General features: G+C 44.4%; 1 protein-coding gene across 1 annotated transcript; it reads left to right on the top strand.

The window, feature by feature from the left end:
• Nucleotides 1-341: 341 nt before the first annotated feature.
• On the top strand, nt 342-7,416 carry metrnla (meteorin like, glial cell differentiation regulator a). The gene is made up of 4 exons (XM_086184357.1): nt 342-722; nt 2,671-3,056; nt 5,684-5,743; nt 6,555-7,416. Exons 1-4 carry the CDS (start codon nt 622-624, stop codon nt 6,866-6,868), a joined length of 861 nt encoding a protein of 286 aa, XP_086040483.1. The 5' UTR covers nt 342-621; the 3' UTR covers nt 6,869-7,416.
• The last annotated feature ends 6,108 nt before the right edge of the window (nt 7,417-13,524 follow it).

Below are 13,524 nucleotides of genomic sequence, written 5' to 3' on the forward strand. Positions count from 1 at the left end.
TTGGTGCGTTTGTATCAATATTATATCGCAAGAGATAGTACAGTGATAGACTTTGATTATCCACCCTAAACCTTTTATATACAACAAAAAGGAGGAAACTTAATCCAGTGAATTCCGTTGCTTTTTCCCTAAAAAGATGGCAAATGGGGATTCTTTTCAAGTAATGTTTTATTTTAACTGATTAGAATTAAAAACCTATTCAAATTAAAACTATTTAAATCACATACTTCCTAGGGAGGAAAAACAAAACAAAACAAAGCGCCTTGAACCGTCTCACGTTGAAGCTAAGACTTCCGAGCCCGGCAGGAGTATTTGAAGGCATCATACGTGATAAACCGCTGTGGATGGGCTGTGACGTGTGGAGCATTCAGGGCTGCAGCAACACAGGCGAAACTCACTACACATTTTACGGAGGGCTGTCACAGTTCAGAGCGCTTAGGGTCAGCTGTGAATAAGCGCTGTTTTGAAAAATTCCAATCCCCGAGAATATAAAGAAAGAGAACCCCCGGGGGTTCCTCGCTGAGCGGACCGGGGACACATACATGGAAACGCGATGCGGTTGGAAGTACGACGGTGGACCTGATCTTAGTTTCACTCGGGGACAGGCGAAGTGAGATAAACATGCTCAGCCCGATGCTGGCCTCGCTGCTGCTTCCTCTTCTGTTTCTTTTTCGGATTTCTTTCGGTCAATATTCAAGCGACCAGTGCAGCTGGAAGGGCAGGTGAGGATGTTTGTGCCGCTTATTTACATGCCAGGTGAAAGTATGCGGACAAAAATGTAAAAATGATCTCTTCAACTTGGTGAGTTTCAAGAGAGAAACTCAAGAGGAGCAGGCAAGGAGAAAGAGGTTGAAATGAGCAGAAAATGAAGAAAAATAATTACCTGAAAGAAACTGATATGAACTTGGTGAAATGAAAGTTTATTTTTAAACAGTCGACATTTGGAGAGACTCCTTTTTTTATTTAGGAATTATTCATGGACTTAATCATTCACTGGCTTACCTGAGTGAATGATTAGTGAACAGAGAACACTCAAGACCATCTGAACTAAAATCAAACTATCTTTTGATTTCAGCAGTCCACATATGTCTCAGATTAATACTCCTCACATATAAATTATAAGCGCAAATTGCCCTGGAGTATTTAATTCTTTACTTCATGGTTTAAACCCTTTTTTTTTTCTTTCAACTCAGGCAGAATATAGTTTCACCCCTCCATCAAACATCTGCTGAAGGCTGTTTTGCAGCCTCAAACAGTGTGGTTTAGTTTTTCATCCTTCAGCCAGGAGGAGCATTCACCACTTTGAGCTCTTAACCAATAATCTGTTGTTCATTAGCGAGGCTGTTGACTAAGCCCCTTTAATTGCATGCAGAAATGATGAAGTTAGAAAGGACTTAATTAGAGGCGTGCTGAGGAGAGCTTGGTTATGAGGCTTCGACTGCATATGCTCAGCATGTGCCATGGATTACTTTAGATCTATGGCAAATTTGAATTTCAGCATCTCATTTTCAGGAAACTGGGCGTTTCTCCTTCTAAAATCAAACCACTAGCTTGGCATGCGCACGCTGGAGGACGGCTGATGGCTTCCTGCCTCTGGCTTTACCACAGAATGACTGACGGACTGGAGTTTTTCAAACCCTGACCAGGCATTAAGTTCTGGAGGGAGTCATTTGGTCATGCTGGCGCCAGAGTCCGAAGTGCTGCCCGGACAAGTCTCTTCCACTCTCTTTGGTGGCTTGAAAGCAAGGGGAGGTTCGGTGCGTGACCTGCATTTGCACTTGCATGCTGCAGGCCCGGCTACTGTTGCTGCCGTTGTCTGCCTAGAGGCCCCTGTGTCCGTCTATTCATCCAGTTCTGCTTCCAAACTCTTCCCAAAGGCAGTCTGCCAGCGGTGCGTTTTGCCAAAGCTCTGGGAAGGACAATGCAGTATGGGGGAGTGTGTGTTGGAGCTGAGGTCATTTTGGCTGCTTCGGCTCGTGACTGGTCATGCAGCCAGTCTTGTGCACAGACAGCCCTCACAGTACTTTAGCAGGAGCGAGACGTAATGTGTTCACCTTGGTCAGCTAACCAGTCTTGATCTTGATCTCGGTTGATCCCTGTATTTAAGAGGAAAAACCGCCAGTAGATGTTTCCATGTGATACTCAAGTGAAAATTGGAAAGGAATTAAAAATTGGAAAGGAATTAGGTGCATTTCCATCAGCTGGTTTGGAGCAAATCAACGATATTGTGCAGTGTGTAATTGCAACGGGAGATGGCAGTGTAGGCAACGTCACACAATCTTGGAGAGTAGAAGAGGTCGTCTTGGCCACCTATCAGTGAAAAATGGCGGTGGGTTCTTGAGGGATTGCTTTCAGTTGGGCAAGTTGTAGGTGTTCTTTGGTCCCACCAAGGATCCACCGTACTCGTCAGATTTGCTACATCAGTGCTGATTCAAAAAAGTGGCTTCCAGCTCCCATTTTGCATGTTCACTCTTTCTCGAAAAAAGTGCAAAACCACTTCAACGGAGCAAATGTTCACAAAATTGAAGGTTTTCTTTCAAATTTTGCGGCTTCTCTCAACCTTTTCTAATGCGATGCTTCAAAACATGTTGACGACTTAGCTTGAAAAACACCACAATAAAAAGCTTTAAGATGACGATGACTCACATCCGACCCTCTCTTTTCCTCCAGTGGTCTGACTCACGAGGGCCACACCCGGGACGTGGAACAGGTGTACTTACGCTGCTCCCAAGGATCTTTGGAGTGGCTGTACCCCACGGGGGCCATCATCGTCAATCTCCGACCCAACACCGTCTCCCCTGCTGCCGCCCACCTTTCTGTCTGCATCAAAACCTCCACAGAATCCAGTGGCACCAACATCTACCTGGACCGTAATGGAAAACTGCGGTTACTGCTGCGGGAACAGGACCAGGCGCAGGCGAAGGTGCACTGTTTCAGCATCCAGGAGGGGGCGCTCTTCATTGAGGCGGTTCCACATATGGACATCAGCCGAAGGATCACGGCATTCCAGTACGAGCTGATCAGCGAGAGGCTGGGTGCTGAAGCGCATTCACTGGGTAGTTATTTCTTATTACTATGTTTCCACAGTTGAATTTAGAGGTAAAACTGCTGATAATTGTCTCACATTTCACTAAAAGCAGTAATTATAAAGATTTGCAGCCTTGTTTTTTGAATGATTCCTTCTAAATCTGTGCTGTGACTGTGGTGGACTCTGAATACAGCCATCTACTGGTGGAAACTTTTATTAAGTTGGACTCTAATAGTAGGAAACTTAACATTTGCTCCAACATACCCAAGCCAACGTGTATTTTTCTCACAGTTTTTTCTGGAAGAATTTATATCTTGTCAAAATCAAACCTTCACTTTGAGTATCAAAACATAAAAATCTGAATCCTTTAATAATATTTTTTGACTACGTGTGTGTGTGCGTGTGTGTGTGTGTGCGTGTGTGTGTGTGAGAAGCCAAGTGGTGGAACAGTGGGCCTCCGTCGAAAAACAACCATCTATTTTCACGCTGCGTACCTGCCAAACCTACATAGTTTCAAGCTACGCTGCCAAATGTTTTTTTTCCATCTAAGGCAAAATATTAGTAGTATCTGGCCCACATGGGGGTTTTTGTTATGGCCCACTGGCACTACAGAAAGAAGGAAAGGGTTAATTGAAAGTAGCGTGGAGTTGTTTTCACCACATCAGTAGCACGATGCAGCGCTGTGATGTGGCCGCCTCAGATAGTCCTGGCGTGATTCACAAAGACAGTGGTCTCGTGTCATCGGAGGCTCGGACTGCCGGATTAATTGCTCCTCTGCTTCTTCTCATCATCTCTTCCCCCTCCGCTCCTCCTCCTCTCTGACCCGCTGTGCTGGGATTGAGTTGTTCACCATCATGCTGGAATGTACGTCCAACCAGATGTTGGGAGGACCTCGTCTATTTTCCCCCCCTCATAACCCCCTCTTCCTCCTTTTTCCCTCACTATTTCTGCCGTTTCATTCCTGTATATTTATCAGTCTGTTATTTTCCTTCCTGGCTATGTGAAGTGGTTTTCATCTGCGCTGAGTGGTATTAGCAAGTTGTGCTCCATTACAGTGGAATTTGTCAGAGTCCAGATGTTGCAGGGACACTATATCACGCTCCTCCGCCCTTCCCTTACGCCGCTCCTCCCATCCCTCAATGCTCTTGTGAAGTGGTTCTGATCAGAGCGCTGCTGCATGTGTACGGGCCAGAGTGAGATGCTGACTCCGTTCATTCCTGTGGTTCTGTTTCATGTCTGACACGCGAGCTCCGCTCGGCTCTACTTTGGAGGAAAGCAAAAACACCACAGGGTTTAGGTCGAGGCTGGCTGTGCCGTCTGATGCTGCAGCACGCAGGCTCACTTCAAAGGCTCCTTTGCTCTCGGCTCCAGGCTCTGGGCGAGGTGGGTCGCTCTGAAGTCTCCTGGTTCTCCAGCTGTTCTCGAGCTGCCTGAGCTTGTGGCCCTTTGACCTCTGATCTCTCTATTGATGCGGCAGCGCCTCGTGTTGCTGCACATGCTGACCTAATGCATGCCCCCCCCATACTTTCCACTTCAGAGCAGCCAGCTAAAAATACGCTTCTGCTCCTAAAGGGGCCAGAGGACACAAATATCTTCTTTTAGCAGGATTGTTTATAGACATGATACGCCACTTATTTTTTTATCCGGAAAGCGTTGGTAGGTTGGTTTCCATTGTTGCAAATCTACCCGAGTTTGCCCTTCATTGCCTCGGCCCCACCCTCCACCCGTGCTGACTTGACACCCATCCCTCGGCCCCTCTGTGCCACTAAGGAAAACCCACAGCAGGTCAATGGCTAATAAAGACAGTCTGGTCAGGCCAGCCAGAGGACCACCTGAGTCAACTAATCATTGACTTGACTGCTCTCATATTGGAAGCTTTCTCCTGCTATAAAACACAACCATCAGTCAGAGGTGAAGTGTAGCTTCAGGCATGCTTTAAAGTTGCAGACGTTTCATTCTATTCCCTCTTCTTGTTTTGTTTTTTTGTGCTGTTTTTTTTTTAGAAAAATGACTCGTCATAAATGGAGACATGATGATGGCTGAGGTTTTTGTGTAATTTCTCCTGTTCTTTTTTTTCTTTTATTTTCCTACTTCTATGACTGTCAAAAACCTTCAGTGTTGCAGTCGCAAATGAATCCTGAAAGTCCCAGCAGGGTTTTCTTAAGTGCTAACAAAGCTCAGGTCAGCCATGAGGCCAACGCTCGTCTCTTCGCTCCTCCTTATCCTTTTCATCTGGTCCTTGTTTGTCATGGAGTGTCAAGGGGTTCCTGTTGTGGTGGGGAAGCTGACTGCACAACTCCCATGACAATTCTACAGTCACACACACATCCGTTCATCAGCGTTTTTGTTTTTTTCTTTTTCTTTTAATAAGCAGTGATACCCTGTTCTGTTTGGTGTAAAACCCGGAGCTCGTGTCAGCTGACTCCCACTCTGGAATCTCAAATAAATAATTGTATGCGGGCATGGAAATTACCACGACCGCAGTTCTGATTGTGTATGGGAGGATTCTGGAAAGTTGTGGACCAACAAGGTCAACAAGATTTTTATCATGCTGCTGCAAGAGTGCTCAAGAAATCATAGACTGTTCCTGTTTGTAGTTCTCAGTGGAATGATGTCATCAAACTTATCCAGTCCTATTTCTTTATTCCCATTTAGCGCCCTGTCAGCCCTGCAGCGACGCCGAGATGCTTCTAGCAGTCTGCACCAAAGACTTTGGTGAGTTACCACATCGTTCATAGGGGTGATACTTTTCTATCACTGGCCTAATTTCTTCAGTTGTGTCAAGGGTCAGAAGATGCCTTGTCATTTAATAGCCGAGGGGTAAATCTCAATGTTGCGGTTTATTTTTGAATGTTGCAAAGCTTCTTTGAGTATAAAAGATCTCAAGAGTTGAAAGTTAACAAGTGAAGTAAAACCACATTTTGGTAAATTGGTTCATATTTTCATTGTGCTCTCTTGAGTGTTTTGAAAATGCCAAGGAGCTGGAAACTAAAACCAATGACTTTTAATGTTTTTAAAAAGTGAAAAAAGTGTAGCTCCCAGGTAGTGCAGCATTTAGTCGTCAGCTGGTTCGGGCCCCTGTGTTGCCTCCAGCTTGTACCATTTGGCAGGTGGGAAGCTGGACAAGTGTCTGTGTCCTGGTTGCTGCACCAGCGCCTCCTCTGCTCATTTAGTGCTTCTGTTTGGGGGTAAAGGGAGGGAAGTGTGTGTGTGTGTTGGGGGGGGGGGGGGGTATCACCCCACGTGGTACGTCCTCTGGGTGAGGGCCTCACTGTCAAGTGAGAAAAAGCCTCTACCTGTGACAGGAATCATGTGGTAGTTCCCAGGGTGTGGAGCTAGCCCTGGCCAGCCTGGTAGGATGACCTGGCAATGTGTAATTGGGGAGAAAAACTTGGAGGAAATAATAACTGGCATCAAAAACATGGTTCCAGTAATCTTGAACCTGCCCTAAGTGTCCGAGCATGTTATAGGCTGCTGTTGCTGTACGGCGGTAGATTTATTCACAACCAGTGTCTTCGAATTCCAGTGGCGCAAGGCAGCATAAAGAAGGTGGAGCAGGAGGAGGAGCAGTCGTCCGTCACCGTGGAGATCAGCCGTCTCTACAGACAGAAGACCCAGGTGTTTATTTCTGGGGGTGTGAGGGTTCGGAGCTGGACTGGACACATTAAGATGCCCCTCCAGTGCGGGGTGAAGTCTGGCGAGGGCGAGTTCCTCTTCACAGGGACGGTGCGGTTCGGGGAGGCCTGGATGGGTTGCGCCCCGCGCTACAAAGACTTCTTGCGGTTGTACCACGAGGCACAGCAGCAGGGGACCAACCCTTGTCACGTGGACACAGACTGAGTGTGTTACCTGCTCACACTTGGAAGTAGGACTCGTCCTCACTGGATGGGGCGAGCTGAACCAAATGTTCATGCTGAGGAGCCTGACAGACTCGCCCGGTGGTAGAGCATCTCTCTTGTCTCCTGCAGTCATGTGACTCTCACGGGACAAAGACTGGAGCTCCTGAATGTTGCCAAGCAGCATGCGAGCTGGACCCTGTTCTCAACGTGTTGCGAAGAGTTCGGACTGCCTCCCCCCGCGCAGACGATGAGCTGGCGGGTTTTTAAATGTAGCAGACTCCGTTTATATGTATAAAATGTGAATGAACGTTGTATATTTTGAAGCTCCACGTGCTTTGTAAAAATGTACAGTTCTGAAGTTATTTCCTGTGACATAAATATATTAAGTGAGAGCCTTTTATTTTTATTTTTGTTTAAAAAAAAATGATGCACAATTGAATGCCTGAATTTATGTGCATTACAGGCTGTTACAATTGTTCAAAAAAATCACCAAAAAAAAGCAAAATCTTTTTTTTTTTTTTTTTTTTGCCCTCGAGAATTAAAGCTTTTTTTTCCTTTGGAAAAGCATCCGTGTCTGTGGTGTTTACAAGTCAAATAAATAACAGATTAATGTAAGCATAGCATTGTTAACTGTTGGCTCAGCTCTGGGTATTGTATTGAATTTATTGTTACAAGGGATGATTTTTTTTTTTTTTTTTTGGTTAAATGAAATTTATCTTGAAAAGGCTCGTGTAATACATTACATCTGGACTGAGGACATAGTGGGTAATTCCAGAACAGATAATGTGCGCAGCGGTACTAAGGGCTTATTTCTTCCATATTCTCAGTAGGAATAAAAACACTTTCATATGATACGTATTATCCAACTCTTCAAGGTTCACCTCAGCCTTGAGCTTGGACCGTCTGTCTGGGGTGCAGGGAGATTGATATCAGAGGGTTGGGGTGGATTCCTCCGCGTTGGTTCCTGTGGTGATGGGGGTGGCCGTGTGTCAAGGTCAATGTGAAAGGCCTCTTTGTTCAGGCGCAGCAGCCTGGTATGAGCAAGAGGACTGGAGACAGACCTGAATACAGTCCTGTGACTGGGCACGCTGCAGCACAGCACTCTCACATTTTGATTGGCATGTAGAATTCTGCTCCAGCTCCCTGTTTTTTTTTTTTTTTCATGAAGGTTTTTCATTCGTATCTCCCACCAGGAACAAATGAAGTTATTGGAGCTCTTTGCCCCGCTGCCACAGCTGATGATGCAGCCTGTGACGGTGACATCCAGCCATGGCTGAAGCTCTCTTTGTCTGCCTTTTCACTTGAACGGAAACACACCTAGAATGTCTTTTATTAAGTTGCCCCTCATAGACAATTACTTTTCCAGACAGCACTGAGCATTGAATTGGACGTCTGAATTCCAGCTGAAAGCCAGTGGTCCTAGAAGTGCTCACTGGGAAAGGCAAACAGAGTCACTATGGTAACGATGCCTTACTGTGAACCTTCTCACTCTCTAGCTGAGGAGGAGGAGGGTCAGCGGGCATTGCTCTGGTTCTGATGCAGTCGGGTTTTTAACTGGTCCAGCTTACTCATCATCCTCCCTGACCTGCCACGTCTGACCTGTTTTGTTAACAACTCTGAACGAAACTGGATTTTTTGTGTGTCTATTTTACATCCGATGTAGTTCAAATCCGGTTTGCGGATGCGGATATCTGTTTAAGAACAAGTTTGCAGTATATTCATATTGTAAACATTGTGAAAAAAGCAATGCTTTTCATTTCCAATCTTATTTTTTCATATTGTATCTTCATCGTCTGCTGAGGAAAAAACAGGCCGATACAAATATCAGTTCATCGCACATATTAAATATCGTATCATATCAAAAAGATAACCGACATCTGCTAATACTGATGACATACTCAGATTATTGCACATCACTATTCATACCAGCAGCTCCTGGAAATAAAAGCTGATGAAGAGAATCCAGTAAGCCACGCAGCTCTTTAACCGGCACGTGCTCACTTTTTAGTCTGCTCTCGAGCGTCATTCTTTCTGAAGCTCTACGCTCTCCATTTGTTGCTGTACTGCACATCATCATGGATATATTGTAGTTATTATCATTGAGCTCTGGTAAACGTCTGTGAGAAATATCCTCCTAAATATTGATGTAAACCTCTACTGCTTGTTGGGGACATTTGGCAAAAATGCTTCTTAAAAATTGAAATAGAATTTGTCACCAGGCTTAAACAAAGTTGCATTTGGCTGAAAAAACAAAATATATATTTGCAATTCTGAAAGAATTTCAAAGAATCGTGTATCCTTCAGCAGGTTTCTCTCAGAGCGACATGGCTGCAGTAGCGTTTGATATGACTAATTCAATTTATCTGACAGAATTATTTATAAGCACATATAATCGGTTGCAACTTCATGGGCGAGGTCAGATTATCTGCTAATACCAGCAGAGAGTGACCAGTCTGAACCAGACGTGAGTATCTGGGAGCCGTTGTGTTATCGCTGACATTTAACCAGACATCACTATACCTGGTTATCTCACAGGTGGAATTAAAAAAAATAACTAAAGTGTTAAAAACTGTCAGGTGGAGAGAAATACAGTGAAAGAGCAGGAGGACCCCTGCAGAGTCGAGAGGCTGGTGAGCTCAGTGCTGTGGCTCATATTTTATGCCTCTTTGGGAAGTGCTGGAATGTGGAGAATGTGTTGACTTCACACACACGCGTGCGCAGCTTCCCTCGGCCTGGCTGCCTTGATTAGCTGGAATCAATAGAGTCTCTGTGTTTTTTCTTTTTGCGTGTGTGTGTGTGTGTGTGTGTGTGTGTGTGTGTGTGTGCGCCCTAGCACTTATTCCTGCATTATGCGCGTGGCCCTAACCCCAGCACACATAAACACACCGCCCCACAGAGAGATAGCCGCCACCCACACTGAGCCACAATTCACTGTGTGGCTGCGGTCGGAACACCTCCGGTGACACAACGCCACCCTGACTCTTCTGTAATGCAGCTCTCGCATTTTTAAAATTCATGAAAATCTCATCTCTTCATTCAGAATTGCACAACATAACCCACCAGATGACAGCTGTCTCGTTTGTGTCCAATCACAGAACTCGGAGCCTTTTTAAAACCATAATTTCAATCCATTCATAGAATCTTTTCCACATATGTATCATGAATAGAAACCCTCCTTTGATTTAAAAGCGTAAAATACATTCAAAAACACTTGAAGATCTAAACCTCAAAAGTTCGGCCAAAACTCAAGTACTTAATTATTAGGGCCTGAGCCTGATTTGTTAATTATTTTTTTAATATCTAGCAGACGCTCATAATCCATACTCAACGTTGCATCCTGACCGACTCCAAACGTTTACTGTTGATTTCACGTAAAACCAATCTTAAACTTTCTGCCAAATTTCGCCCAGGTCTGTCTAAAACCTACAGAGATGTCCTGCAAAAGCAAAACCTAACACACTCTCACACACTGGTGACCACATTTCCTCCTCGGCAGCATCATATTTTCTCCACAAACAATTCAAATACATTTGTCTGATTTAAAGGTTGGACGTACGTGCCATCTTTTTTTTAAACAGTTCAACTGCTCCACACAAGATGTCTTGTCCTGTTGTGCAGAAAAATGGAGATGTTGTTGGACTTGTCATGCATTTAAGTTGCATTTTGGATTCACCTTCCTATTTTTTCTCAAATTCATTCCTCAAAGCAATCACAGAGAAACTCTCCTCTTTAGATTATTACATTGACCATTATATTCCAAATGCATTATCGCATCTAAATTCAGTTTGACTTCCATTATTTCTACAATTATATGTCTGTGAGGTCCCCCCCCCCCCCCCAACTTGAGCAAAAAAGAGAGATGAACACGTCAGGAGAGTGCAGGTCAACGAGCCAACAAGGCGCCTCCCAAAATGCTTATTAATCCCCAGAGGGTCATGAGTTTTCCAGTCATGAAATGCCTTGCAGACGCCTCTTGCACCCTGCCTTTCTCACCGAAGCAGCACGGCAAGTTAGAGGGTGTTGGGTGTCTCCAGCAAAAACTGATTGTGGGGGTCACAGTGGGGGCTAACGTCTAAATATCAGGTATCAAAGGGAATCGGGGTTGAGGCGTGCATGAAGTTTAGCAGGCACAGTCTTCATGTGATGATTTTGGCTGATGTCAAGATGATGTTCCACTCTATCTTAAATTTGGATACTTTTGGGGATCCCAAAAATGAACGCAAAGTTTGGAAACTTGTGCGTGTTATGGAAAACTCCTTGCTTTATCATGCAGATTCCTTTCTTTTGGCTGATGTCTGTATTAAATCTCATTATTTCTTGTTTCAGAATGGCTGCAGTCTGCCTGTACAAGACTGTCTCCTTCTTCCTTTTGTCCTGCATCCTTGTCCTTTCTCAGCAAGTGTCAGCTCACAGAGGCCGCATTGGGGTGCTCCCAGTTCAGCAAACACACCCATGTCTTCTCAAATTGGGGGTCTTGGTGCAAAAAGAATCCCCCCCCCCCCCCCAAAAAAAGGGAGCAACTGGGAGCCCCCAATCCTCAGCAGCCTAATAACAAGAGTAGAATTTGGCTCAGAAGACGCCAAGCAAACACGCTGCAAATGGCACTTTTATGTACTTGCGTTTGCATCCCCTCCCCCAGCAGCCTTCATTTACTGGGAAGCCGCGGTGCCGTTTCCAGCCGCGCCATGGCAACAACAGATCTTGTCAACAGGGGTACAACTTTCTCATGATGTCAACATGCAACGGTGATTGGCGGTTGGTTATAAGGGTTCGGGGTCTGCTAGCTCTGAGATGATGATGAAGGGCCCTGATGTTTCCTTTGAATCTTTCGAGCTTCACTTTGGCGGTAAAGTCAAGTTGTGTGCCATTTCAATGAGTTATTGGGAGAGAATAGCAGAATTTGATGCACAGCAACAAGAGTTTGTCTTCTCCTCTTGGTCTAAAATTATTTTTGAATAAGAATATGCAACCTACATATTTTCTAATTGGTATACAACAATCTTTGCTCTCTAGATTGTCAGGCTCACGTTTCGCTGTCTGCACCATTCAATGGGCAGCAGTGGCTGTGGCTTGCTGTAAGAGTTGTCCATGGCAACCAGGTCAACCCCCTCTGACCTCTGACCTTGGTTGTGGCCTATGGATAAGAGGAGGAAAAATGGTTCCTGTCTAAATCCAGCCATTAGAATCAGGAGGAGACGGGGTGTACCCTCTTGCCTCTAAAGGAAACACACATCTTTGGGTATTGTGAGGTGACAAAGATCTTCTGCCAAGGGCGAGACAAGTGCAGAGCGTGATGGATTGAATAATTGAACATGTGACGTTTGACGGATGTCTAAATGAGGGGTATAATAGGCCGCATGATGGATAGGTAGGAAGCCAACACTTAAGATTTTCACACAAGAGCGGATGTGAGCTGTTTGCTCATGGGACAGGGAATGATCGATCGGTTCAGGAGGGAAGAAGCAAAAGAGGGACTGCTGCGTTGATCCAAGATCATATTCTTGATTTAATTGCCATGTGAAGTGTAAGTTAAACATCATCACATGTTCACTTACGAATGTAACATTTGTTAAGGTGGAAGCCAATCTGACATAAAGTGCTGATTTGACACAGAACCACATGCACAATATGTCTATTGTCTATATGGCTACATCCATTCAAACAGCAAACTTTTTGGGAAATCGAATCATTGCGGTCTTCCCCAGAACCACACAGGATACTGTTCTCTCCTCTGTGGTTGCACGAGGGAGCTGAGACCCACAGAGACTGGCTGACCGCTAGTTAGCTTAGCATAATGAAATGTTTTTGGCAAGCCTCCGTCAAAACCTTAAGGATCTTGGTTCGTCCAGACGTAATCCTCCTCATCCTCTCTCACATGAAAGAGATGAGTGAAATCACTGCACCTTGTCAAGAAAGTAGTTCCAGATCTGTAACCCATTCCAGAATTTCAAAATCTCCTAATTTCTCACATTAATGTTATGCTTAATCCTGGTTCTATGAAAGCAGACAAAGATGAGAAAAGTTCATTTGACAACATTTCGAGTTTTTTTTTTTAATGCTGATACTTCCCATTTACTATCATTCATTGTGCTAAGCTAACTAGCGGTCAGTCAGTCTCAGCTCCCTTCTGCGAGCACAGACGAGAGGAGGGCATTGAAAAAGAATTGCAAATTCATACGAGACATGAGAGACAGTAAAGTGCATTAAGAAGAGGTGTTTCATATATTACCAGTCTAGGACTAAAAATGACTGATTTGGTATCCCTATGGGTCACGTGCTTTTGAAGCTGCTGTGAAAAGGAAGAAAAAAAAACAAACACAGATTGTTGCAATATGTGCAAAACAAAATTATTTTAAATTTTATTAGCCATATAAAGAATACAGGGCTATAAAAATACATGAAAAAAGAACTTTGCCAAGTAGGGCTTAGTGTATTAAATGGAAAAACCAAAACCAATAAGTATGTAGAATAATTTAGGATATCATCAGAGAAATGTATCAGAGGCTCGAACGCATTAAAATGACTTTAATCACTAACTTACCAATGTATGTCTTAATGTCAAATATTCAGTTATGTGGGTTGTCTTGGTAGCAGAGGGATTTCATTAAAACCATTATTGGTTGTAAACCAGCGTGCTGAGTTCTGAGCTATGTCAAC

The sequence above is a fragment of the Aulostomus chinensis genome, chromosome 18 (genome assembly GCF_037954235.1).
Source record: "Aulostomus chinensis isolate RoL2024-O1b breed Wild chromosome 18, RoL_Achi_v1.0, whole genome shotgun sequence".
Lineage (NCBI taxonomy): Eukaryota > Metazoa > Chordata > Actinopteri > Syngnathiformes > Aulostomidae > Aulostomus > Aulostomus chinensis.